This window comes from Chlamydotis macqueenii, chromosome 9, assembly GCF_036417535.1.
Source record: "Chlamydotis macqueenii isolate bChlMac1 chromosome 9, bChlMac1.mat, whole genome shotgun sequence".
In the NCBI taxonomy this organism is placed as follows: domain Eukaryota; kingdom Metazoa; phylum Chordata; class Aves; order Otidiformes; family Otididae; genus Chlamydotis; species Chlamydotis macqueenii.
In genome coordinates this window covers 16,475,268-16,499,431 of record NC_141564.1, presented here as the reverse complement: position 1 = coordinate 16,499,431, position 24,164 = coordinate 16,475,268, and the positions used below count along the sequence as shown (strand labels likewise).

The 24,164-nt window shown below is 55.4% G+C and overlaps 2 protein-coding genes across 2 annotated transcripts; both read left to right on the top strand.

Annotated features, from left to right (window-relative positions):
* The first annotated feature begins 1,940 nt into the window (after positions 1-1,940).
* PDCD1 (programmed cell death 1) lies at positions 1,941-10,203 on the top strand. Its single transcript, XM_010120406.2, has 6 exons — positions 1,941-2,050; positions 3,300-3,542; positions 6,378-6,710; positions 7,722-7,877; positions 8,529-8,563; positions 9,403-10,203. Exons 2-6 carry the CDS (start codon positions 3,380-3,382, stop codon positions 9,619-9,621), a joined length of 906 nt encoding a protein of 301 aa, XP_010118708.2. The 5' UTR covers positions 1,941-2,050; positions 3,300-3,379; the 3' UTR covers positions 9,622-10,203.
* A 3,370-nt stretch (positions 10,204-13,573) lies between these two features.
* On the top strand, positions 13,574-21,619 carry LOC104479684 (receptor-transporting protein 3). Its single transcript, XM_010120405.2, has 3 exons — positions 13,574-13,639; positions 18,941-19,100; positions 20,449-21,619. The coding sequence occupies exons 2-3, from the start codon at positions 18,955-18,957 to the stop codon at positions 20,990-20,992; spliced, it is 690 nt and encodes a 229-aa protein (XP_010118707.2). The 5' UTR covers positions 13,574-13,639; positions 18,941-18,954; the 3' UTR covers positions 20,993-21,619.
* The last annotated feature ends 2,545 nt before the right edge of the window (positions 21,620-24,164 follow it).

Sequence of the window (24,164 nt, the reverse complement as noted above, 5' to 3'; positions counted from 1 at the left end):
ATGCTGTACCCGTGTGGCACCTTTTCATCGCAGTTACCATTGCCCTGCCCAGCCCCTGCAGGCTTCCACTCACTAAAGGAACAGTTTCGTGTCTCCGCTCCATCTCTCCACTTACTTGCTGCTTACTCACCCCCCCGGTGCCGCTGCCTTTCCCCGCAGGGTCGGATGTTGTTGCTCATGCAAATAATTTGCAGGGGCCTTCCTAATTTCTGAGAAATATCTGAAAGACCTCAATGCTCTCTGTGTTTATTTGCAAACACAACCATTTCCTCTTCTTGCCCCAGCTGCCTGGGTCAGACCCACAGATGCGAGTTCAGTTAAACCAACGGGGGAGGGATCATTGGGACCCTGTGGGTTCCTCTTCCTCAGCATCTTTTTGTGGTAATTTCTGTTCCCTGTTTAATTTGGGAGACTTTGCTTTCCTTAGGCTTTGAGGACGTTCAGCTCTGGGCTTCAACTGGCTCCGTCTGAGGTGTTTGTTCATTGCTTTCTTCTTCTTCCAAATTTTCAGTGCCCCTTAAATACCCCAGGTGCTTTTAAGCCATTTTGGGACTGATCCACAATCCTTTGAGGTGACTGCTCAGGGTGACAGCTCTGTGCTCTGACAATGATGCTGCAGGAGACTGGGGCCTTGTCTGGGTCCCAGCCATGTTGGTGGGACCCTCGCCAACACATTGGGCCAGCTTCTTGTTGGGGAAAAAAAGGACATTTGTCCTTCAATGAAGTGGTGTGGCGTGTGCTTGTTGAAGTTCCTGTCTCTTAGTATTGAAAACCAAACTGTTTTCTCACTTATTCCTCTTTCTCCTTCCTTTTTAGCTCTTCTGCTGGAGAAGCCGGTGCGAGAGCCAGAGGGAGCTGTGTTGGTCTGGCAGGGTGCAGGCAGGGTGCAGGCAGGGTGCAGGCAGGGCACAAAGCCTGCCCGAAGCCCAGGGGCTGCTGCGGTGCTGGGACCAGGCTCCTCCGTGATGCCGGCACCTGGGGCACGTGCTGGGCTGGGGCATGGCACTGCTGCTCACCTCGCTTGCCCCCACAGTGGCTTCTTAGCAGTGAGACTGATCTTTTCTTTTATTTTTTTCCATCCTTTTTATATTTTTCAGCAAAAAGGGGGAAAAAACCCCTATTCTCTCTCTTGCAGCAGAGCAAGCTTTCCATCAGTGTGCTGCCGAAGAGCTCCTGGCTTGCCCTTTCCTGCAGTTTCTGCTGCATGCTGTGTGGCTCTGTGAGCTCCCGGCACTTCCTGGCCGTACACGGCCTCATCCTGCACCCCGAGCAGCCTGGAAAGGCTCCAGTGTCGGTGCCGGTACCCATTCTGCTGCGGAGCAGCAGGGGAAGTGTTAGGGCATGGGTTTCTGAAGGAACCTGAGCATCCGAAAACACTGCCGTGCGGTCTGCATCTAGCCACCGCTGGTTTCTACTGAATGTGGCAGCCTCCCCACCCTGGGTACCAGCTTACGCCTCATTTCGAGCATGCGTTGGAAAGTTTGAGCAATTTGTACTATGATTTTAATCAGAGCCCTCTGCTGCTGCACGGGGTGGAGAGGATGAGCCAGTTTTTTCCTCCGATCCCTGGCTCGCTGAATCGCGATCTCAGTGGTGATACCCGTCACATCTTCCGCCTCTAGAAACCAAAACATGTTGCAAGTGCCAAACAAGCCCCCCCACAGCTGGCCCGGATGCCTAGTGTCACCATCTGGGGACACAAAACCTCAAGGTGGAAAAGCCTCCTTCCTTTGAGCTTCTAAGTTTTCTGGAATTCAGTTTAGTTTAGCTTAGTTAGGGTGCTTTTTCGTAAGCATGCAGGAAACCGTGAAGGAAGAGGCGATGTCCACCTTGGAGCCCACCAGCATCATTGCACGTGGTGGAGAGTGCTCTCCTTGCCACTGTGCCAGGCAGTGGCCTCCGACCAGTTGACAAGGAGGGGACAGCCTGCCAGGCTTGCTCTGCAGTCCAAGCAGGGCCAGAAGCTCACAAGAAAGCATTGATGCTGCAATGCGAGGAGGACACTGGAAAAGAGGACCCAGGACAGGCTGGACTGAGCCACCAACCCAGGGTGAGCCCTGCCTGCCCCAGCTCAGAACCCCCTCCTTGGCCATCCCAAATTAGGGGTGGCTCCCCCAGCCCACTCGCCTGCCGGGGCCATGTCTGAAAGTGAGAAGTGAGCAAGTCCCAGCCCTGCAGCTTGTTTCTGAAAGCCTGGAAAATAATGAAATCATCATGAGAATCACATCCTTCACCCCAATTATTAATTTTCCCCTGATGCTTTCCAAAACTGCAGGGCACTGAGGCTGTGCTCAAGAGAAGCGGAGGAGCCAGCCACTGTGTGCTTTCACCTTTGGTTATTTCCTGTGTGAGTATTAGTCGGCAAGGCGAGTGGGGAGCATTGCGAGTGGAGAAATTAAAGAAGTCTGCTGCAAAGGTCACCCCAATAACAGCACCCTGCCCCTGCTCTCTGCAAATATGTCTGTGGAGAAACACGCCTAAGGAGGCAAAACTCCATCTCCTCCTTTTCCTTCTCCTTTTCCTTTCTTTCCCTCCTTCTCCTTCTCCTTCTCCTTCGCCTTCTCCTTCTCCTTCTCCTTCTCCTTCTCCTTCTCCTTCTCCTTCTCCTTCTCCTTCTCCTTCTCTTTCTCCTTCTCCTTCTCCTTCTCCTTCTCTTCTCCTTCTCCTTCTCCTTCTCCTTCCCTTTCCCCTTCTCCTTCCCTTTCCTCTTCTCCTTCCCTTTCCCCTTTTCCTTCTTCCCTTTCCCCTTCTCCTTCTCCTTCTCCTTCCCTTTCCCCTTCCCCTCTCCTTCTCCATTTCTTCCTTTTCCTTCTTTCTCCTTCTTCTCCTTCTCCTTCTCCATCTCTTCTTCTTCTTCTCCCTCTCTCTCCTCTCCCATCCCTTCCCAGTGGGACCAGCCTGCCAACAGGTACCCCATGGCCGCTCAGACCCTGCCCGGGTGCCCAGTGCCACATGCCCCCCAACACCCCACTGCCATGGGCACCTGGTGGGAGTGCCCATGGGTGCCTGGGAACCCCAAACAGCCCTTTTACTTATGGGCCAGGCTTGGAGCCAAGGACATGTCCCCTGTGGTCCCTGCTCGCTCCATCCCTGGGAGCTTTCCCCAAAACGGGTGCAAGCTCAGAGTTGCCCATCCCCACTGCTCAGTGGCTGGGTGCCTTGTGTGGGAGTGCGCTGGGAGGGGAAGGGGCCAGGCCTGGCTCAGCTGATCCCTGCCTTCACGGGAAGGAAGCCGGGGGCGGGAGGCAGCCCGGGTTTCCCTCTGGGGCTGAGATGGGCACGTTTCATTTCCACCCCAGCCTCTGCCACGTGAGCCAGAGAGCAAGACACCACTGTGGGGAAGGAAGCATAGAGAGAGCTGGGGGTGACACGACACGGCATGACACGACACGGCACGGCACATCTGCCTGGACAGGGGACCGACTACCTCACCATGACTCTGGGAGCCTTGAAGATGATGTGGGGCAGCATGGAGGTAGCCCTGACCTGCCTGTGCACCATCCTGCTCTGCTGCAGTCCCAAACTGGCTGGTTGCCGCCAGGGTAGGTACTGGAGTGCGGCGCACTCGCTTGCACAGCCCGTGTTTTTCGCAGCCAGTGGAAAATGTCTAAGGGCTAGGAGCTTTGTAGTTAAAAATAGCTCTGGCAAAAAAGCCATAGCTTTTGGGTACGTGCCACTGAAGCAAGGGCAATGGGGATGCGCGGGGTAGAAATGGGGTTAAAGGCTGGAGAAGGGGACAGTCCCCAGCCCATGGTGCCTGCACGCTGTGGGCACACTGGCCGTGGTCAGGGTTTGGTGTTGAGCCTCTGGGTTTGCCAGCATCAGGCGGGGGTCTGGGGTTTTCTGCTCTGGCTCTGAGGGCTTCAGGCTGTGCCTCCTGGTTTGGGTTTGACCCTGAGGGACCTGGGGTCTTGTGTGCGGTTTTGTTCAGAGTGAAATTTGGGGGAGAAGGGTAGGTGGAGGGGAAGAAGAGAGTCCGGGCAGAGCGAGCGAGAGCCCTGATGAAGCCATTTCCTCCCTTCCTCACAGTCCATCTGGCTCTTTCTTCGGTGGCTTCGAGTGCTTTCTGCCCTGAAGGGTGGGCACAGGGCTGGGCATCCCTTGGAGCAGATGTTACCTCTGGTGTTGGGAACGTGCAGGGACATCTGTAAACCCAGCCTCTGCTTTCAAAGTCCTCAGAGTTCTTCATTCATTGCTGGCGGTGGCACTGGGTAGGAAGCAAAGCCCCAAACCTGCTGAATATTTCCTGTTAAACACAAGAAATCCAGAACACAGCAAAAATTACATCTCTCAGTGTGGGCATTGCCACAGCTGGCACTGCCACAGCCAGCACTGCCCATGGGAGCTGGGGCACTTCGATCCCTCCCTCCTCCTGTTCAGTCGCATCCCTCATTTCTCAGCACAGTTTTCCATCTAATCCTGTATCTATTCAAGGAATTTTCCCGGTTCCTTTTCTAGTTGGTGATGCTAAGGCCATGGTCCTAGGGCCTCAGGCCAGTGCTAGTGGGACAGGAGAGACTTTCTAACTCTGCCTGCAAGCCCCGGGCTGCTGTTGATGGAGGTTGCTGAAAAGGGAAGATAAATTTCTTAACAGCAGGGACTTTTCAAAGTGTTGGTGGTTTGAGTCACTTGGGAAATGGTTCTTCCTGCTTTTTGTTTATTGGAACAGAAGTTAATGGAGCAACTGTCTGGTTCTGCTGGATGTGGCTGGCTGACCCCGGGGGTTAGGAGCCTGGCCTGTGTTCGCAGCATCCCCGCTGTCCAGGGGCTATGAATCCACTGGGATCACAGACAGGGAAATGTGGCGAAGGAGCAGGGCTGGTGCTAAGGGCTGAGGGGGCCATGGCCATGTCCGATTGCCCTCTGTGCTGGGAGCAGCCTGGTGAGCCTGGCCAGGACCCCCCAGAGTGGGCATGAGGAGGGGACAGGCAGCTGAAAAGGGATGGCATCATAAGCTCCAGGTCACTCTGCCCTGTCAGATGGTCTCAGGCTGGAGATGGCAAATACCATGCCCTGGGCAGCCCCGGAGCAATGGGCAGAGCTGGAGCTCCTCAGCGGGCAGCCGAGCACGCGATGAGCTGCACCGCAGGGCACTGCCCCGGCCCAGGACTCGGTCCCACTGCTCCCTTTCAGAGGCAACATCAGCTGGAGGAAGGATGACTCAGACATTAAAATACAGCATAGATTTTAAAATAGTACAACCTCCAAAGTCTGTTTTCTCTGGTGCAGGTGTTCTGGGTTAATTTTAGGTAACCCAAAGCACAACTTGCTCTGCTGAAATTACTTCACGATACAGTTACTGCCCCTAAGGTTTCCTTTCTGGCCGGCAGGAGGGGAGAGACATGGGCTGATGTCCTTGCCCGTGATCTGGGCTGATGCTGTGGACTGGCCAAGCGTCAGGCTGCCTGTGTCGCTGGCAAACCCCAGAGCCTGGCCGCAGGTGAGCCGGCTGCTGGCAACGGAACGAGGCTGGGCTTGCAGGCACTTGCCGGCAGGTTTTTGTAAATCCCCGTGGGGGCCTTCAGGAGCTGAGCGTGAAGCAGCTGAGAAACGCAGCCTCTGAGTCTGGGATGTAGGAGCCCATCACCTTTGCATGGAATGAGGTGCTAGCTGGTGTGACTGTCCTGGTTTCGGCTGGGATGGAGCTAATTTTCTTCCCAGTAGCTGCCATGTTGTGGATTTGGTATCTGAAGAATGCTGATACACTGTTATTATTAGTTATTATTAAGAGATCAAGGACTTTTTTCAGCTTCCCAGGTTTTGCTAATGTACAGGTGCAAGAAGCTGGGAGCGATACAGCCAGTAGATGACCAAAACTGGCCAAAGGCAGTGTTCCATACCACAGACATCATGCTCAGTATGTAAGGGGAGTTAGCCAGTGGGTACCTCTCTCTCTCAGAAAATTGCAGTACCAGGATTGCTGTTTGGGAAATCACTGTTCTGAGATTGCCGCTCAGCGTTGTTCCGAGATCGCTCTCGGTTCCGTTCCAAGATCACTGCTCAGCGTGGGCTGCATTGGTCGTTGGGTGGTGAGAAATTGTGCATTGTTTGTTTTGTATATTTTATTAATGCTATCATAATAATTTGTACATATATTATTATTCCTAGCTCTTCCTTTGCTGTCCTAGTAAACTGTCTTTATCTCAACCCATGAGTTTTCCTTTCTTTCTGATTTTCTCCCCGTCCCCTTTAGGGAGGAGGAGGGTAAGCGAGCGGCTGTGTAGTACTTAGTTGCCAACTGAGGTTAAACCACGGCAGTGACGGCAGGCTCTTACCCTTTTTGCATCCCTGGTTCCTACACGGGGGGGGTACAGCTGTTTCTGAGACCCGTGCCTGCTGTAACCGTGTCTGTTCCTTGTTTCCTCTCTCCCAAACAGTGACCTTCTTCCCAGCCATGTTAACTCTCCCTGAAGGCAGCTCTGCCACCTTCTTCTGCAATATCTCCATGGAGAATGACTCCGGCTCAGAGTACAGCCTCAATTGGTACAAGGAGACCAACCACAGCCAAGCACAGAAAATTGCTGAGATCAGCCGGAACAACCTCCAGACAAAGACAGAGAAGTACTTGCTCACCAACAACACTCCTGCCTTCGAGATCAAGATCCTGAATCTTCATCAGAACGACTCAGGCTCTTACTACTGCGGGCTGATCACCTTCTTTGAACCTGATAAAGTGATGGAGAGCAACCGGTCCCACCTGGTGGTCACAGGTCAGCCTAGGGGCTGAGCTGATGGGCACAGGTTGTTGGTGTCATCCTGTGGTGCTATGGCCCCCAGGGGTACGGCATCCCCAGGGCACAAGGCAGGCAGTACTCTTCTAGGGGAGGACCTGGTGTGGGTCAGGAGAGCATAGCTCTAACCTTTCCCCTCTCCTTTGTATGCCTGGTTGATGCCCAGGGACAGAGACTGTCCTTCCCCATCCGCACTGGGTTAGGTCTGGCCCTGAGCAATACTGTGAGGGGGAACGAGTCCTTAGCCATGGATAGAGGCAGGAAACCAACATAGGAACCTGCCTTCATCCATGGATGGAGGCAGGAGACCAACATAGGGAGCTGCCTGCAGCCCTGAACAGCTCCTTTATTTGGGGACAGGGCTTGGGTTTGGGGTGACAACCAGGGTTCAGACCTCTTGAACAGCCAGTGTTGGTGCAGATCCTGTTCTGGCAAAACCATGCCCTGGGAGGGTCTCAAAGCCCCATGGTGTGGGAGGCAGATCTTGCAGGAAGATATGCTGTGCACTTGCTTGGTGTCCTGGGGCTTTGAAGGGGCTGAAGATGGCCTTTTGTAAAAAAGAAAAATGTTGCAAAAGTTACCGTCTTTCACAACATCTCCTCCCAACATGAGCTGAAGCTGTGCTGACCCCAGGACGTGGAAGCAGAGGGGAGGCTTGGGGAAGCCATGTCCTCCATGGGACTCTGCTGGGTATGGGGTCATGCCACGGGACTGCAGCGCCTTGGCCCCTGCACCCCAGCTCTCAGTGGTGTGGGATCATCCTCACCACCTGCAATGGGAAGGAATGGGACATGCCCAAAACATCCCCTGTGTCAGCCTAAATTCAGGGTGCCTGAAGGGATGGTGGGGCTGTGGCAGCCTGCTTGGGACTGAGCCCTTTCTGGGGACAGCCCCTGTGTTCCCCTGTTGACTTTCCCAGGGACTGTAGAGGTCATTTTACACTCCTGACCTGCTGTTTTGTTCCCTCTTTTTTTTGGATGACTATTACAGCAGCCCCTGAGAAGACAAATGCCACTGATGACCCTGAGACGGAGGAAGGCAATCCCACAGACCATGTCAAGGCAATGGTCCTGGGCATCCTGCTGCTGGTTGGGGTGGTTGTGCTGCTGATCTTCGGCTACCTCACCATCACGTACAGGAGAGGAGGTATGATCCCCCGTGGGGGCTGTGCTGTGCCAAGGGGCTGGGATCTGCCAGGGTTCGTGATGGGGTGATGCTTATGCAAAAAAAACAGCTTGAACCCAGGGGCAGCCAGATGCCTGCAGCATCCTTGGGTACGCAGGCAGGTTCAGCGTGTTTAACTCCGCTGTGGCATGTCTCCATGGGACAGGTCTCTCCATGGCTAGGAGAGAAGGGTGCTTTGGGCCTTGCTCGCCCTTTGTGGAGCCCCCATGCTCTGTCTCTGAACCACTTATTAGCACTGTGTCTTAATGTTGCATGTGAGTCCCTCCCATGCACCTTGCCCAGGGAACCTTCAGGGCATCTTGTCCTCTCCTCGTCACAGCACCGAGCACCTCTTTGACCACACCGCAGGCAGCTGAGGGGGCTCTCCCGGAAGCTGCCCCTGAGGAATTGCACCCCACTAATCCCAATTAAACCCTAGACTGTGGGCTGGTATCTCACTTGTCCTCGTAAAGCTCAGGCTGTTAGACCCTGACTGGAGAAGGAGGAAGCACAGTGCAATGGTTGTGGTGTCCAGCAGTCTTCTAGGACATGCGGACTGGGTCAGCCCCAGCCCCAGATGCTCACACTGTCTTGGCTCACAAGCATCTTCTAACAAAATGTTTTACTTTGCAGATGTAAAGAAACCACCAAGTGAAAACGCGCCAGCGGTGAGTTTTCCGTCTCTCACGCCCTGCCATGCTGCAGAAGAGCATCGCGGCATTGCTGGGGTGCAGAGGGTGCAGGGCCTCCCTTTATCAGCCCTTCACAGGCTTCTCACTTCTCCTGTCTTCTCTGATGCTGCTTGATCTTTTCTGCACAGCTACAACTGCTTTTTTTTTTGCACCTGCAGCACAGCCCCATCACAATCAAAAAAACTGCCTGCGATAGGATGGGACCTCTGTAGTTCAACCCTTGCTTGGAGCGAGGTTATCTTTGACAGCGGACTGTGTTGTTGTAGAGAATGGGAGAAAACGCTCCCCCTCCAATGTATTAAGCTAAATTTTCTCTTGCTGCAGCTAGTCCCCATTTCTTCTCTTCCTTTTGCTGGGCACTGCCAGGAGGAGTCTGGCTCCCTCTTCTCTCCAACCCCATTAGGTAGCTGAAGGCAGTGAGTAGGTCTCCCCATGCTCTCCTCTTTCCCGGCTGAGCAAACTCAGCCCTGGACTCTCCTCATGCACCCTGTGTCAGGTCAGAGCCTGATGGAGGGGTGGGAAAAGGATTTCTAGCGTGACTCTGCCTTCAATGGCTGGGCAGGCAGGGAGCCGCACTTGCCTGCAGCGGCAGAGAGCTGAGACCCACGTGGACTCGGCAGTGACCCCAAGGCTCAGCGTTTGGTTTCTCTGGGCAAATGCTCTCCCAGGTCTGTGTATCTTCATGCTTTGTATTGCCCTTGCTCTCCTGGGATGCTTCAGAGCTGGTTTTGGCACCTGCTGTAAAAAGGGGGCTTGTGCTGGGGATGACGGTTACCTCCAGATGATGAATTGCCCCAACGGGGTTTTCCTTGCAGAAGGAGGAGAAGCCCCCTGCGGTGTCCGTGCCCACCGTGGACTATGGTGTGCTGCAGTTTCAGTGTGACCCATGCACCCAGGTGCCCCCTGACACCCGGCCTGTCGACCAGACTGAGTATGCTACCATCATCTTCCCAGAGGAGAAACCCGTCACACCGGAGCGGGGGAAGAAACACCAGGACGAGAGGACTTGGCAGCTGCAGTCACAGTCCTGCTGAGGGCCGGGGTCCCTCCTTGCTGGGAGGGTGTGGGCAGAAACAGGCTGCCCTGGCCCCTTGTTCCTACCACAGTTTGCAGTTGGGAAAAATCCAGCATGCAAGGACCGGAACGATGGAGGCAGTGCTGCTGGAGTTGATATCGGATAGTCCTGGCCACGGTGGGATCGTGGCCATGGGATGGGTACCATGGGATGAGGAATGTCCTTGCTGGGCTCCACATGCTGCCTCTTCACTCAGGGCAGGGACGAGGGGCTGGGGCAGAGCAGTGATGCCAACAGGTCTGTGCCAAAGGCAATTTATCATGCCTCAATTTTCTACCTCCACCTGGGGCTCTCTGGAGTGGCCGTGCTGCTTCTCCCGCCCAGGTCTGACCCAAGAGGCAAAGCATAACTGTGGGAGGACACACCAGAGGCCAGAGCTGGAGTGGATCCCAGGAGATGCTGCTCAAGGGAGCTCAGGGCTGAGGGCTTCTCCTCACCTGGGACAGAGATTGCCTTGTGCACTGCTACTTAAACCCCTGGGAAGCAGGTGGCTGGTTTTCCTCTTCTCTCTGGGCACTTTCCTCCTCTTCAAGAGAGGAAATCTACCCCCTTGTCCCTCTCTCCACAGGTGGGAGACGGATCCAGCCCTGAGGGGTGAATAAAGGGTTTCACGTCTAGGGAGTTTGTTGACTCGCGATGGCAAGCGCGTGGGCAGGCAAATAACGGCTCTTGGCAGCGTGCAGGCGAGAGCCGGGAGGCAGTGGCGTCTGTTGTGGTTCCTGGGCCTCTCTGTGTGATACGCAAGCTGCTCTTCCACAAAGCTGCTCTTAATAATTTAGAGAAGCCACCGCTCTTTTTCCTCTCGCCCCAGTCTGAGCTGGTCACCAGGGTGCAGCTGCAAACTAAGCCCCCTCTTACCAAACTCATCTTGGGCCGCTTGCCCAGCCTGTTGGGGACAAGCATCCCTGCCGTATCAGGGGCCTGGCTGCCGTTAGCCAGAGCAAAGCTCAGAGCATGGTGTTTGGTGCAGGTTTCTGGCTCCAAACTTCCATTTTTCCTCTTGAAAGCGATGCTGGGGCCGTGCCACCTGCCAGAAACCAGAACAGAAAGAAGTGGCAAGTGCTCAAGGAGGTAGAAACCCCAGTAAGGAGTGGTTTTGGCGGGTGCAGAGACCTGCCAGGACACCATGAAACCCAGCGGAAACAGAGGAGTCACTTGCATCTCACACCTTGGTTTCTTTTTCCTCTACCCCCAGTAAAACCAATGCAGCCTTGTGGGAGCCAGCTTGGGTGCTGTGAGAAGGGGTGAGGCACACCAAGCACCACAATTTGTGACTGTGGGGGCTGCAAAGTCCCTGAGGAGCCTCCAGAGGGGACCAGAATGGGATAAACATCCAGATGGGATCGCTTTCATCCTTCCTCAGGGCAGGACAGTCAATATGGTGGCCCCACTCAGTCTCTGGTGCCGCTGAAGGCTACCAGTAGCCACCATAGACAGTGCTGTAGCTCCCAGAGCATTCACTCACGTCAACGCCCAGCTCAGCCCAGCGGGACTATTTGCAAGCAGGAGCCCTGCTCCTTACCCCAGCAGAGACCTGCTGTGGCCGGCCGGGCTCGGCTCGCCCGGAAAGCTGAGGCAGGAGGCAGCCACAGTGGGCGAGAAGCAGGAGCTCAGTCAGCAGTTTTGCTTTTGGCTTTCCCGTCAGACACGACACCGGCAAGAGGGTGGGCCCTGCTTCATATTTTCCATCCTGCTTCTCAGGCAGCGGAGGTTCTGGGTCCTTCAGCCCTTCTTACAACCCCCGGCTGCAGGCACGGCTCCAGGAGTGGTAGGGGCTGGCCCCCTTCCCCTCTCAGTGGATGGTGGTCTGCAGCTGGCCGGAGGCTCCCAAGCCATCCAGTGGGGTCGGAGGCGTAGCAAAAGCATCTCTGACCTCCATTTGGGATGGGAGAGCACCCAGCCGGCGGCAGTGCCTCTGCCCCTCTGGCCCCCCAGCAGCCTGCCTCTTGCAGGGAGCAAGGCTGGAGCCTGGGGATGCATAGGGTGAATGGTGGGGATGCTCCAGGCTGCCGGGCACCATCTCCCGTACCTGTTGGGAGGACAGGGTGCCTAGCACTTGCAGAGACCCAAGCTATGCTCCCCTGCACTGGGCCGTGCTGGCCAGAGCAGGAACAGGGCTGGGCTGAGTTCTGGGCAGGATGCAGGTTTTAAGCCACCAGCTGAGCATCTCCAAACCAAGCAGTGCCCCAAGATGAGTGTCAGCCCCCACACCCCACCGTCCTGCTCGGGGATGGGGAGCTGAGCGTGTTTGTGTGCAGGAGCTGCTCTTGTTTTTTCTGTCAAGCAAGGAGAGCAGCCACCCACCGCTGTGACTGTCCCTCCAGTGTGGTAACGGTTCAGTGTCCCTGGAGTCACTGCGCGGGATCTGGAGGAAGCTGTTCCACCTCCCATCCTGAGAGGTCCCCAGTTCCGGCTTTCCCAGCTCTACCATCCCACATCCCTCCTTCCCCTGCCCCTCACTCCGTACCACAGCCCTCCTGCTTTGCCCACCGCTGCACCCACACCAGCTGGCTGCCTGCTGTTTGTGCCCCTTTTCTCTCCTCCAAACTGAGCAAGGATCCAAGCAAACTCATTTCCACCTATGATGCTAAGGTTTGCCTCAGGTTTTCTGGAGGAGGGCTGAGCTGACACCCTCAAGTCCTTCAGCTTTCTGTGCCCGCACCAAGGAAATCCTGCGATGGGCCTGGTATGGTTTTGGGGTACGTCCTTTCTGCCACAGCTGCTTTGCTGGCTCTGGAGGGGCGTGGGTGGCAGGGTTTTGGCGGTCTTTGGTTTAGGCTGCGGAGAGGAGGTTTGCTGCAGAGTGGTTAGGCAGATTGTACCACCTGGCTTTGGTTTTTGACCTCACTCCCTGCAGCACTTGCAGCCGCTGGAGCTAACCCCTGTGCCACAGGGCCACTGGCCACCCTCAGAGTAAGAGCGGGGCCCCAGTCTGGTCCTCGGCATCGCATTTTGGGAAAATCGAGGCTTACAGCAGTGCAAGCAGGAGAAGAATAAGGCCCTATAAAATGAAATAGCACCTGGACCTGACTTTTCCTTGCTCTCAGGATGTGCCATTGCTGGGAATCACTCCTGAAAGGCCAGAGGGGACGGGGCATAGTTTTGGGTCTACCCACCACATTCCTACTGGCATCATGACTGTGAGTGATAGAGGATGCCCCTGACAGCCCCTTCCCCCACGCTTTGTGCTCACAAGTGCACAGCAGCCAAACTGGGGGAGATTCCAGTTTTTTTTTCCACCGTATCACCCCAGAGCAAGCATCCCCAGCCTGGCCATGCACCCTCTTGTGCAAGCACACAAAAATGGTCATCAACACACAAAAGTGGACACAGCTCCCCACACAAATCTACATGCACATCCCCAGATTCGCACAGCTACTGTGTGCCAAATACACACATACCCCTGCAGGTACGCAGCCCCCCCCCGGCCACATGCTCCTCCCATGCCAGGACCTGGGTGCGGCCGAGGGGGTGGCTGTGGGAGCTGAAGCTGCTGTGCTTCCTGCACGCTCTGGTCTGGCAGTTAGAGCAACCGCTTCTGACCGTGGACACCCGGCACTCCCCTGAGGAGTGGCTGCCACCAGCATTGATGTCAAAACTTTTTGCCAGCTCCCTGGGACCACACACCAGCTGGGACCAACACCAGCTGGGACCTCCAGAGAGCAGAGCTCATCCCCAGTCTCATGCTGGGGTCTTGCTGATGGGGAATGGCCAGACCCTGCTGTGAGACCTCAGAGAGCCAGGGCTGATTCCTGTCTGCATCTGCAGGAAGCTGGATGTGTGAATTCAGCGTGCCTGAGCCATACCCAAGCAAACAAACCCCCCTGCACAGATGCTTGAGAGCCAGCCTGGCTCCTTTTATACCCCAGCCTTGATGACAGGTGACTGGGGACAAGGTGTGAGCAAGCAATCATCCCTGAAAGAAACCCAAGCCCAAACGCCAGGTTTTGAGAAAACTGGGCAGTCAGATAAAGAAGGTAAGTCCTCTCTTGCTGCTTGCAGCAGCATCTTTGAGGAGAGCTGTGCCATGGAGCAGCCAAGCACTGTTCCTGCAACATGGGACTCTGCAGATGCCAGGGGGACAAGGGACGGTCAGGTCCTGGGCCAGTAAGGTCACTTACAATTGAGGGCTGTCCTGGTCACTGGGACAGGTCTCAGAGCTGTGTTTTGGTTTTGGGGAGGTTGGGATGGAGGTGCTGCAGTGGGATGTATGGGTTATTTCGCTTCTGGGTTAACGGGATGATCTTGGGGTGGGACTGGTCTGTCAGGCACTATGGTCTGGGAGCATCACCATGGCCTTGTCTCACTGGGAAAGCAGCTGTTGGTCCTGGAGGGGACAGGCTGGGGTGAGCTGGTAAGTATCATTGGTAGTTGATGGGAGGAGTGGGTAAGTTGACTGGACCCATAACCATGGCCAGCTTGCACAGCCCTAATGTGCCCTGAGGGGTCCAGGCCCACAGCGTCTCCTCCATTCTGTCCCAATGAGATCCTCACCCTGCCTTCTGCCAAGCCTGCTTTAGGCTTGCAGAACATCTGCGTTTCCTCCCACTGCCCTCATTTTGCTTTCTCTAGTTTTGCTTTGAGTCGACTCCAAGGTTTCTCCTTCTCTCTCTTCCTCCTTTGGCGGGATGTGCTGCTCGAGGAGGATGCCGGCAGGCTGGATCCTGGCATGTGGGGGCTCAGAGGGCCCACTCCTCTGCCCCCAAGACCAAATCCCCCACCCGTGGCACCGGGACAGAGCCTTGTCGGAGGGGGGCGAGCTCTCTCCTTACACCTGCAGGGACCATCACGAGACCTGCTAGATGAAAGGGAGCCCAAACCCATTTGTGGTGGTACCTGCCTGCATCTTCACAGCCACGTGCTCCCTTCAGTCTCTCCCCATTGCTCATCATCTCTCTCCATCCCAGAAGTCCAAGGGATGATGGGGCAGTGTCCCCTCTCTACAGTTGAACTTGGATGTGTCCCCATTTCCAGAGGATCCCTTTTACTTCAAATCCACTCTGGGACAGGTGGATGCCTCTACTCCAGGGGTTTCGACTATAAAGACAGTCCAGCCTGAAAGGGATCCTACAGCTGATGCTTTGTCCCTGGAGGTGGTGGATTTCACCGTGATGGGGTGACAAGCTTTCATTGTCAATAGCGGCAAGGCCAGAGCAGGACAGGGGCGCAGAGAGCAGGCATGGAGCTGTGTCCCAGGAGGATATGGATACCCAATCACCATCTGCTTCAAGGAAGGGGGAAAAAGAGGATCCAGGAAACTCTAGATGTGTCAGTCCGCCTCCGCACCCAGAAAACCGCTGGAACAAATTAGTAAGGCCACCAAGCGGTAAACACCAAGAGGGCAGCGCTGGGGCTGAGAATACAGATTTAGCAGGAACATGTGTCAAACTAACCTCGTTTTCTCTTCATTAGGGCGATGGGCTGGGTACTGCAGGGAAAGCGGGAGTGATACTATCTTCATGCTGCCTTACATGACGTTCTCATAAGCAAATTAGGGAAATGGGAAATTCTGCCGCTGTGGGTGGACAGCTACCCAAACGGCTATATCCCATCAGCATTTATCAATAGCTCATGACGGCAGACACATTAAGCAGGGGTTTTCTGGGGAAGCATGCCTCAAATGAAGGCAATATACTATTGAGGGAGGGTGTAGGAGCTGTCTGGGAGGAGGTCTAGAAATCAAATTCACCCTGATGACCCGGAGAAAAGAGCAAAAGTACCCTGAAAGAATGACTGATGGAAAAGTATGGGCATGTTTAGTGCAGGGAAAGATGAGGGAAGTCTTCAGAGTGGGGGAAAAAAGCCCTGGTATGAAGCAAGCAATGAAAGACAGAGAAGTGTTTAGGGTTATGCCCTGTTGCTCTGATCGCGGTCCATCTGTCTTGCAAGCCTTGCCGTGCCCATAGACACAGCATCCCTGCTGCTGAGGGGATGTCCTGCTCTGTGCTCCTGCCTGGGGACCAGGGCTGAATGTCCTGTTTCTGCCCCTCCTGGGGACTGGTGGCAGCATGGAGCCACCTGCGTATGAGGTGACCCCAAAAGGAAGGGATGGGTGTCCCAGCAGGGATGCATTGTGTGTGGGCCAAGCAGGACAGCGTGGGCACTTTGTCCCTGGGCTGGAGGGGTAGGGGATGGGGAGGCTGACACACAGTGGGAGATGGAGAGGAGGATAAGAAGCCATGGGAAACCTTCCTCCTTTTGCCTGGGTGGCTCACCCAGGGGTGGGATCTGAAGACAAAAATAATTTCAGGCTGTGTGAAAGCAGCTGGGAAATTACTGCCCGTGCTGTACCTTGTGTTTGCCTCCTTTCACACATCTCATGGAGGAGCCGCAAGCATCACATTGGGATGGAGAGGATTGGCAGGGTCTGTTCCCAGGAGGGACCCACCAGCTCAGTGGGGTCGTGCTGGGGCTGGGACAGGGCTCGTCCGCAGTCCCTGCTGAGGCTGGGCTGTGAGGGGACCTGTAAGAGCAGGTTTTGTTTCCAGGCAGGTGCCGGTAAGCAGTAAGGTGCTCGGGCAGCGCCGGGAGGTGTGTGTGAAGTTGAACAGGACGTCAAAGCAGTTTCGGCTCCGTAGGTGGTTCTGGGAAAGTCCCTTTAGTAAAAGCAAGTCAAAGGCTTTAATAGAGAGACCAGCGCCAGACTCCTTCTCAAAGATGACTGCGAGGGCTCGCTGCATCGTGAGTCATGATTTGAGTTGTGTTGCCATGACGTAACGGGGGGCTGGTTTCCATCACAGCCAAGTTTTGGAGGCAGGGGCCCGTCCCTGTGCCAGGGGTGCCACCGGACCCCCATTGAGCACACCCCCAGTGTGCCTGAGGGGCAGCGTTTTGCCCCCAGGGTGGGCAGCATGGGGAGCAGTATCTGTCCTGGTGGGGAGCATCCTTCCGTCAGCTGCGGGGAGGAAGGGCTGGGCTGAAGCCACAGATCCTCCAGATGAAGTGATCGGTTTGTTTGGGTGAATATGAGAGTGCCAAGAGAGAGGACTGCCTCCTAGGGGGTTCCTCCTCCTCAAAACAGCTCAAGGTCTTTAAGACAGGAGCAACTGCCCTCTAAGTAAAGGGGAGATGTCAAAACCTTTAGGTTTTTCCTGCATTCAATGAGCTCCAGGTAAATCTCAGCCCCTAACACAGAGGGGTCCAAGGGGATGGGCAGATGCTGCAGGGCAGGTGGTCCCATCCCGGTCACCCTGCTGCTGATGGCTCCCCACACTGCTGTGGTGTGGTGATGCCAGGCACTGCACGGTGCCAGCTTTCTGCACTGGGAGATTTGCTGCCCTGGAGACCCCTCTGTGGTGGGATGCACAAAGGGGTCTTCTGTAGTGAACCCATGTGCTCTGAGAAAGGAGTAGGAAGGAGGCCAGGGAGATCTGCTGCTCCCTCACTTCCTCCCCACAGAGCAGACCTGAGCCAGGGATGTCCTCCGGTCCCCACCTGAGAGCATCAGAAATGCTGGAGAGATGACCCTTTCTCCACTGTCCTACTTGTAGAGCACTGCCCCAGCCCAAGCTGGACCCCATATCCCCATGGCAGGGCTTTTGGGAAGGGGGTGACTCAGGTCCTATCCACAGGTTAGGGCTTTGCTAGCTCTCCATAAGGATCATGAAGACCTTGGCTTGGCTCCTCTACTTTCAGGAAATCTCTTTTCCTTCCTTCTGGTCCTGCTCCAGATCATAGCATCAAGGCGTAATTAAGCATGGAAGGACTTCAAAGCAGGGAAGAACCTCTAAGCTGAAGGTGGGCTCTGCCCTGGGACCTTGTCACTCCCTCCACTCTCACAGGAGGGACAGTGCATGTTGAGAAGGTGCTGGAGGCTCTTGATACAAATAACTCACTGGCTTTTCCCTTCCAGCAGCAAAGATCCGAGGCTCCCTGCCAGTCTGTGGTTACTGGGACTTATCTACGTGGCCTGCCTCTCTGTTGGGATCTGGATCATGAGCCTGATGTGCTGGTGACTCTTGAGACCTCACAGCTGCTGTCACCTATTGCCAGCAGCCACCATGCCCCTCCTGCAATGCCACAGGTGCTGTCACCTACATCCTCAGCAGTCTCCCTGTCCCAGCCAGCTCCAGGCCAGGGCCAGCCGCGGGCACGGCTGCCTGGGGCGCCCAGGCTTTTGGGGTGTCAAGCCAGAAGAGCTGCCACGGAGACGTAGTTCATTTGGAACCAACGTGGAGTATTTTAAGCCTGATTCCTAGATCCTTCTGCCCTTTTTTTTGACCAGAAGTCTGTCCTACTGCAGGCTCTAATATCCTACAGTCATTGTGTTAAACCCTCCCTGCTTCTGGGAGCCTGGGTGCTGCTCTGGGCACTCAACATGAGGAGCTGCCGAGGTGGCTTCATCCTCAGCAGCCACCCAGCACATTTCCTCCTTGGCCAGGTGTTTTGGGGCATTTTGTGCTCTCTCTGTGTGCAGGATGATCTCCTCTAAAATCTTCACACTAAATTAGATGGTTTTATTTCCATGGCAAGCTGAGCTTGCTTTATCAAGCTGCAGATTTTCCTCTAACTCAAGGCTCATTTGGCATCATATCTAACCTGCTCTCCGTCCTGCATTGCTCTCCGTGGGACGTCCTGGGGCCCCTATGCACCCAGAGAGGGGTGAGCTGGGGGGCAGAGGGCTGCAGGCAGCCCTGGCCCCGCTGTTTGTACCTTCCCTCGGTGCTCTCAGCTCAGCACACACCTCACCTCTTTCGGTTTTACGTGCGGTGCCATCCTCCCCAACTTTCCACTCTGCGGTTTCACGTCAAGCCTTTTCTGCTTGAGTTGGCTGAAAGTTGTTAAAAACAGCGCATGCTTGGTGGCAGCTATCCAGAGAGATAAGGCTACCTGCGGCTTTATCAGCTGCTGAGTCCTGCGTTTTCGGTGGATTTCGCTTCCATTATTCCTACGCTGAGCACAATCTCTGCTGGTTCGCCCCCGCTGCCATGGCAGTGATGGGCACCGGGGTTGCTTTTCCAACCTCTCTGCCTATGGACAGAGCAGCATCACGAGAGCATGGGTTCAGCAGGGTCGGAGGTTCATGTGTGGGGCTTGGAGAAACCCACCTTGTCCTTGCTTGGGTGGACATTTTACCTGGCCAGGTGCAGCGTCAGCAGAACCTGTTGACACAGGGATCAGGTTGGGGCGGTGCTGCTCATGCAGGAGCAAAGGTTCCTCTCTCCAATCACAAGGACATTGTGCAAAGAGCAAAAGTTTGGGGAAAAGAAAGTTGGACCCATCCGTGTATTAACTCCCAGAAGCCGCAAGCTTGACCCTGGTCAGTGCCTCTTCCCCAGCTCCAGGTGGGACCATGGGGAGCTGGCAGGACATTTTTGCAGTGAAGATTGCAGATAGGCACTTAACAGAGCCATGGATGCTTCAGGAGGACGATAGCCTGCAGGTGCATGTCCTCAAGCCTGGCTGGAAGCAGTTTGTACAGCGCCGTGCACTTGGGAGGTAGGGGGCTGCCGGCTGCGTCCCCGTTGGAGCGGGACCAGGGATGATGGGCTGCCATGTGAACCTTTCCCTTACTCAAAGTTTGCTTGCAGGAAATAGAAAAGGGCAGTTTGAAGGTGGGTGAAGCTGGGAGAGGTTTTCCTATTTTGTTCCAAGCTTGGTGAGTTAATTGCTGAACTGGAAAAAAATCACCATAATTGGAGGAGAAGGGAGTGTGCCAGCTCCACAGGGCCAACGAGCAGCTGGTATTTGGCTAGAGTTTCTCCATGTTGTTGTCGAGATACAAAGAGCTCCTCCAGTGAGCAGGGGTAGCTGTACAACACTAGAGCCAAATCTTCTGGGTTTGCACCCAGAGGATGAGGAGAGGGAGGGCTGCTGCCTGCTAGGACATGGGACGACGCCTCTGCAGTCCCTGCATCTGCACCAGGCTGCGGGGTCCTGGAGCAGAGAGAGGCTGTGGCTCTGCATTGCTGACGAGAGGCCCCATTCCAACCATTTCCACCCTGGGCAGGACCCTGGGCATTGACCAGACACCCTGCCTGGGCGGCAGCAAATGGAGACCTCGGCCGCCAGCCCCCATGTGGATAGTGCACGATGGAGAGCTGTGGGTTATGCACCTTTCGACTCCTCACCTGCCTTGCGGCCTCCACCCACACCTTCCTTCTATTTTTCTTCTTTTTTTTTTTTTTTTTTATTTCCCCAGCCCTGGGCTTGATGCTGGCTTTCTGCTGATCTGTGATGAGCCGGCATGGGTGAGGGGCTGGAGGCCCAAATAGAATCATAGAATGGTTAGGGTTGGAAGGGACCTTCAAAGGTCATCTAGTCCAACCCCCCTGCAAGGAGCAGGGACATCCCTGACCAGATCAGGTTGCTCAGAGCCTCATCCAGCCTGGCCTTGAACATTTCCAGGGATGGGGCCTCCACCACCTTTCTGGGTAACCTGTTCCAGTGTTCTATAACTCGCATCATAAAAAATTTTTTCCTAATTTCTAATCTAAATCTACCCCCCTCTATTTTAAAATAGACCTGGGGCCTGATGCTTTCCACCCAAAGGACCCCTGCTCCTGGCAGTGAGGCCAGGATGGGCTAGGAAAGGGGACCAGGGTGGTCCCAGCAGGCAGCCTGGCTCCCAAAATCTTTAATTCTGGGGCCAGCTCTGAGCTCACATCTGTGTTGAACTCCCCAGACCGGCATCATGCTGTTAGGGGGAGGACAGTTCAGTGTAACACTTGCGTGAGTGAAGTTAATCCATCAGCCCTGGCTGCCCTGGTCCCTGCTGACTGCATGGGAAGCTGCCAGCTCAGCATGGGGAGCCCGGGATGAGCTGGTCTCCTCTGTGCCCTGGCAGGTTTCAGTGTTCCCAGTGCTTTCATGAGTGGTCCTCGGCCAAAGTGCACGTCCTGTTCCACATGCACCGGCACCGGGGCAAGGGGAAGGTGTGGATGCGAATCTTTCGCCAAGTGTGCAGGCAGTGCCCTGACCCCCGGCTGGAGGAGCCCAAATTCAGCCAGGAGACCATGGAGAGGCTTCTACACAACCTGGTGCTAAAGATCCTGAAGTACTTCTATGGCCTGTCCATCAAGCCCTCCGACCTCCTGGAAGTTGTGGTGGATGCGCCGGTGGCAGGGCCACACGACAGTGCCCGCTGTGAGGGCTGCCAGCTCGGCGTTTGCAGCGAGTCGAGACTGGCCCCGGCGCTGGATGCAGATGGGGCCAGGACCCATCACACCCTGAAACGCCAAGACAGGAAGCTCTATGCAATCCCAACCCACCACCCCTCGCCCTTCAATTATTCCACCTTCCGCTGGAAAAGCTGCTGCTGCATCAGCAGCTCTTTGCTCTGTGTTTTGGCAGTGCTCCTCTTCGTCCTGCTTTATTTCACCAAGGAGTAGTGGCAGCTGGGGCTGACGAAAAGGAACAGGAGTGATGGCTGAGGGGGGCTGATAGAACATCTGGAAAATTGAGTGCCCAAGGTCAGCCCTTGCTCATGGCATGGTGAGGCTTCCCCAGCTTGTGGAGGGACAGGGACACATTGAGGTGCCTCAGCCTTGTCCTGCAGTCTTGGCAAGCCTGGTGAGTCTGATGGTTTCTTATGGGACATATTCTGCATGAGGACAATGCTCAGCTGCCCTGTGCAAAGGATGAGTGTACTTGCAAGAATAAAACAAGCCCTTTCTCCTCGGCTCAAGGACGGACGAATTTTTAATTTCTCCAAAGCCTTTTCTAGGTATGTGTCAGCAGCTCGGAGGGAAGCTGGGGGCTGCCTTTATCCACCAGCTGGGCTCAGCTTCCAAGGAGACACTTCTTGATGCTCTCCTGTCTTTGGCCTTGATGGAACTGGGCACCCAAAGCAGCTGAGGGGCACCTAGAGCTGGAGGTTTGCAGCAAAGTCATGGGCTCAAGAAAAAGCATTCACCAAACCCAGCGTCACGGACACACCTTGCACAGCATTAGGCCCTGGCTGCGTGGCTTCCTGGGTGCTCTCCTCTCCACTGTGTCCTGCAGGGCCTTTTCCACCGCTGCCCCCCGTGGGTCTGACTTTTCTGCTGGTGTAAGATTCTCCTGTATTTTCATATATGCAACCTCAGGCTATTGGTTAAAAAAATCAAAATAACAAGAAAACCCTGTGTGATCCAGAGGCCGTGTGGATTTTGTTTCTTAAGCACTCTATCCTTCTCATCCCACCCACCCTCCCGCTTCCCTAGCGCTTTCCCTGCTCCGCAGCCCTGGCCATGGAGCCAGCAGATGGAGCTGCGAGATCTCTGACGCTGCACTGGGAAGCACTGGGACCAGTGACGCGCCAGCACTGGGACGGGACAGCCCTCCCCTGATGGGGGATGCCCTCTGCCCATCCCTGTGCCCAGCTGTTTTCCTGTAGTGTGATCCTCCCAAACTGTATCCTCCGTGGATGTGGTCCTGGTCTGTGGATGAGCCGATCTCTCGCTGTGATTTCCCAGTCTCAGAGCACTGGAGATGCAAAGCGCGGAGCCTCACACCCCTCCTGCCCCTCAGTTCTGCCTGGAGTACGGTGGTGCCACAGCAGCAGGGTTGGGGACCAGCCTGGTGCCACCAGCAGGGACTTACCCAGGAAGGAGACCCAGCATGACCCATCCCCCTTGCAGCAAATATCAGTGACGCCCTGAGCGTTTTTGGCAGGGCAATAGTGGCTGAAGGAGTGCTGGGAAACTGAAGGGTCTCGTATCTGAGTGGACCTATCCTTCTGGAGGAGGTTTCTCCTTGCCCGGCTGGCCTGGGCTGAGTGGCTCTGTGAGGAGGAGGAGGCTGATCCTGCAGCCTGGACCATCTCCCTTCCCTCCCGCGTGGCGTTCCCCCCACTGGGAGCAGCCCGCCCTCTCCCCACTTGCATTATGTCACGAAGCAGAGACACGGCCAAATTTCTTGCTGCCATTGCCCGTAGCCCTTTTCTTTCCATGCTGAGGTTTTCCCAGCCCCAGTCATCATGTCTGGCTGTCTGCAGCCTCCCCAACCACCCAGCTGCTGAGGGGGAACTCCCTTACCTCCGCCTGGGAAGCCAGTGCTGGTGGGCACCACATTCCTGCAGGGGTCCTTATTTTCTTACTTAGGTCTTTCTGCTCTTTCACAAGGGCAGAGGCATCCCTCACCCTCCCTGCAATGCCCTCTGCACACACCCTGCGCTCCCCAACACATGGCCTTGCGTGCATGCGCTGCTTTTTCCCTCGTCCCCTCCCTGATGCTGCTTGCTTGGCTGCCTGTCTGCTCATACTGTGTGTGCATGTGTGAGGGTCTTCTGCCCCCTCCATCATGCAGCCCCTTCATCCCCTCCCTGTTACTCAGAAACACTGGTGCAAACGTGCTTCTCAGCCACAGCCTTGTTTTTCAGCTCCTTCCAGGATATCCTGCTCCGATGTGCAGTTGTGCTCATCTCCCGCTTGTTTCTTAGCAAACTGCCCTCAGAGTGATGCTTTTCATTGCTTTTGGCAATTTTGGAGACCAGAGCAAGCCCGTAGGGATGGTGAGCAGTAGCCAGCCCTGCAGCTGGCATGGGGACAGCAAGCCCATCCCGGGGAAGGTGGCTGAGGGATGCTTTCTCACTCTGTGGGTCCCAGGTAGGGCCCAGCTGTCTCTCCTGATCCATCCAGGGCTGGGCTCTGCCACAGCCAACTCTTAGCTCATGCCTGCCGCTCACACACATCCAGGGACGGACAAATCTCACGCAGGGACATTTAGCTGGCCTTTCACCACAGCCAGACTGATAAATTGCTGCCTCTGTGCCTGTCTCCCTGGAGAGAAGCTCTCACCACTCCGGCAGGTCTCGAAGTGCCAGCAAATGCGAAGCCTGTTGTTGTTGCTCTCGTTTTTCTCCTCTGCTGCCCATTCCCAGCCCTCCCTGTCACCGTCGCAGTGGCCACAGGGCACGAGGGGTTGGCACTTGGCAGCATGGAGGCTTGGTGAGCAGGGCTGGGTTGTGTCCGGGATTTCCCGGCAGAGCTATCGACAGGAGGTGGAGGAGAGTCTGTATTTATGTCTGACCTATTATAGGGCAGCAATATTTTCTAACTTGCCCCTGAGCCATCTAGGCTCAGATCCTACAGCTGATGGTTTAATGCTCAGGGGACCATGCCTTGATCTTGCTTTTTCTCTCTCCTCCCCTTCATCCCTCTGATCTCTCTGGACACATTAGTAGACCCATAACCAAGCAAGCCAGACCCACCACCCTCCTCCCCGCTGCCAACTCCGAGCCCAGCACTGTCATTTCAGTTCTGTGCTGTAGGAAAATAGGGATCAACAAGCCAGCTCTCAGCCCTGGATCCAGGCACACGGTAGGAAACAGTGCCCATTAATTTAAGCTCTCTTGAAAGGCTGGATTTTAACAGCCTGTGATGTGGGGATGGGACGCCTGGCAGATCTGTGTCCCTGCCCCAGCTCCCATCTGCGCTTGCTGCAGAGCCTCTGCTGTGAAGATGTGCTCTCTCAGTCCAGCAGCTAGCAAGGACAGGCTGATTTTTCACTTCTTTTAAAGCAAAAGTCCCTTACCTGTTATTTTTCCCACATGTCAGTTGAACCCAGATTTAATTTCTGTTC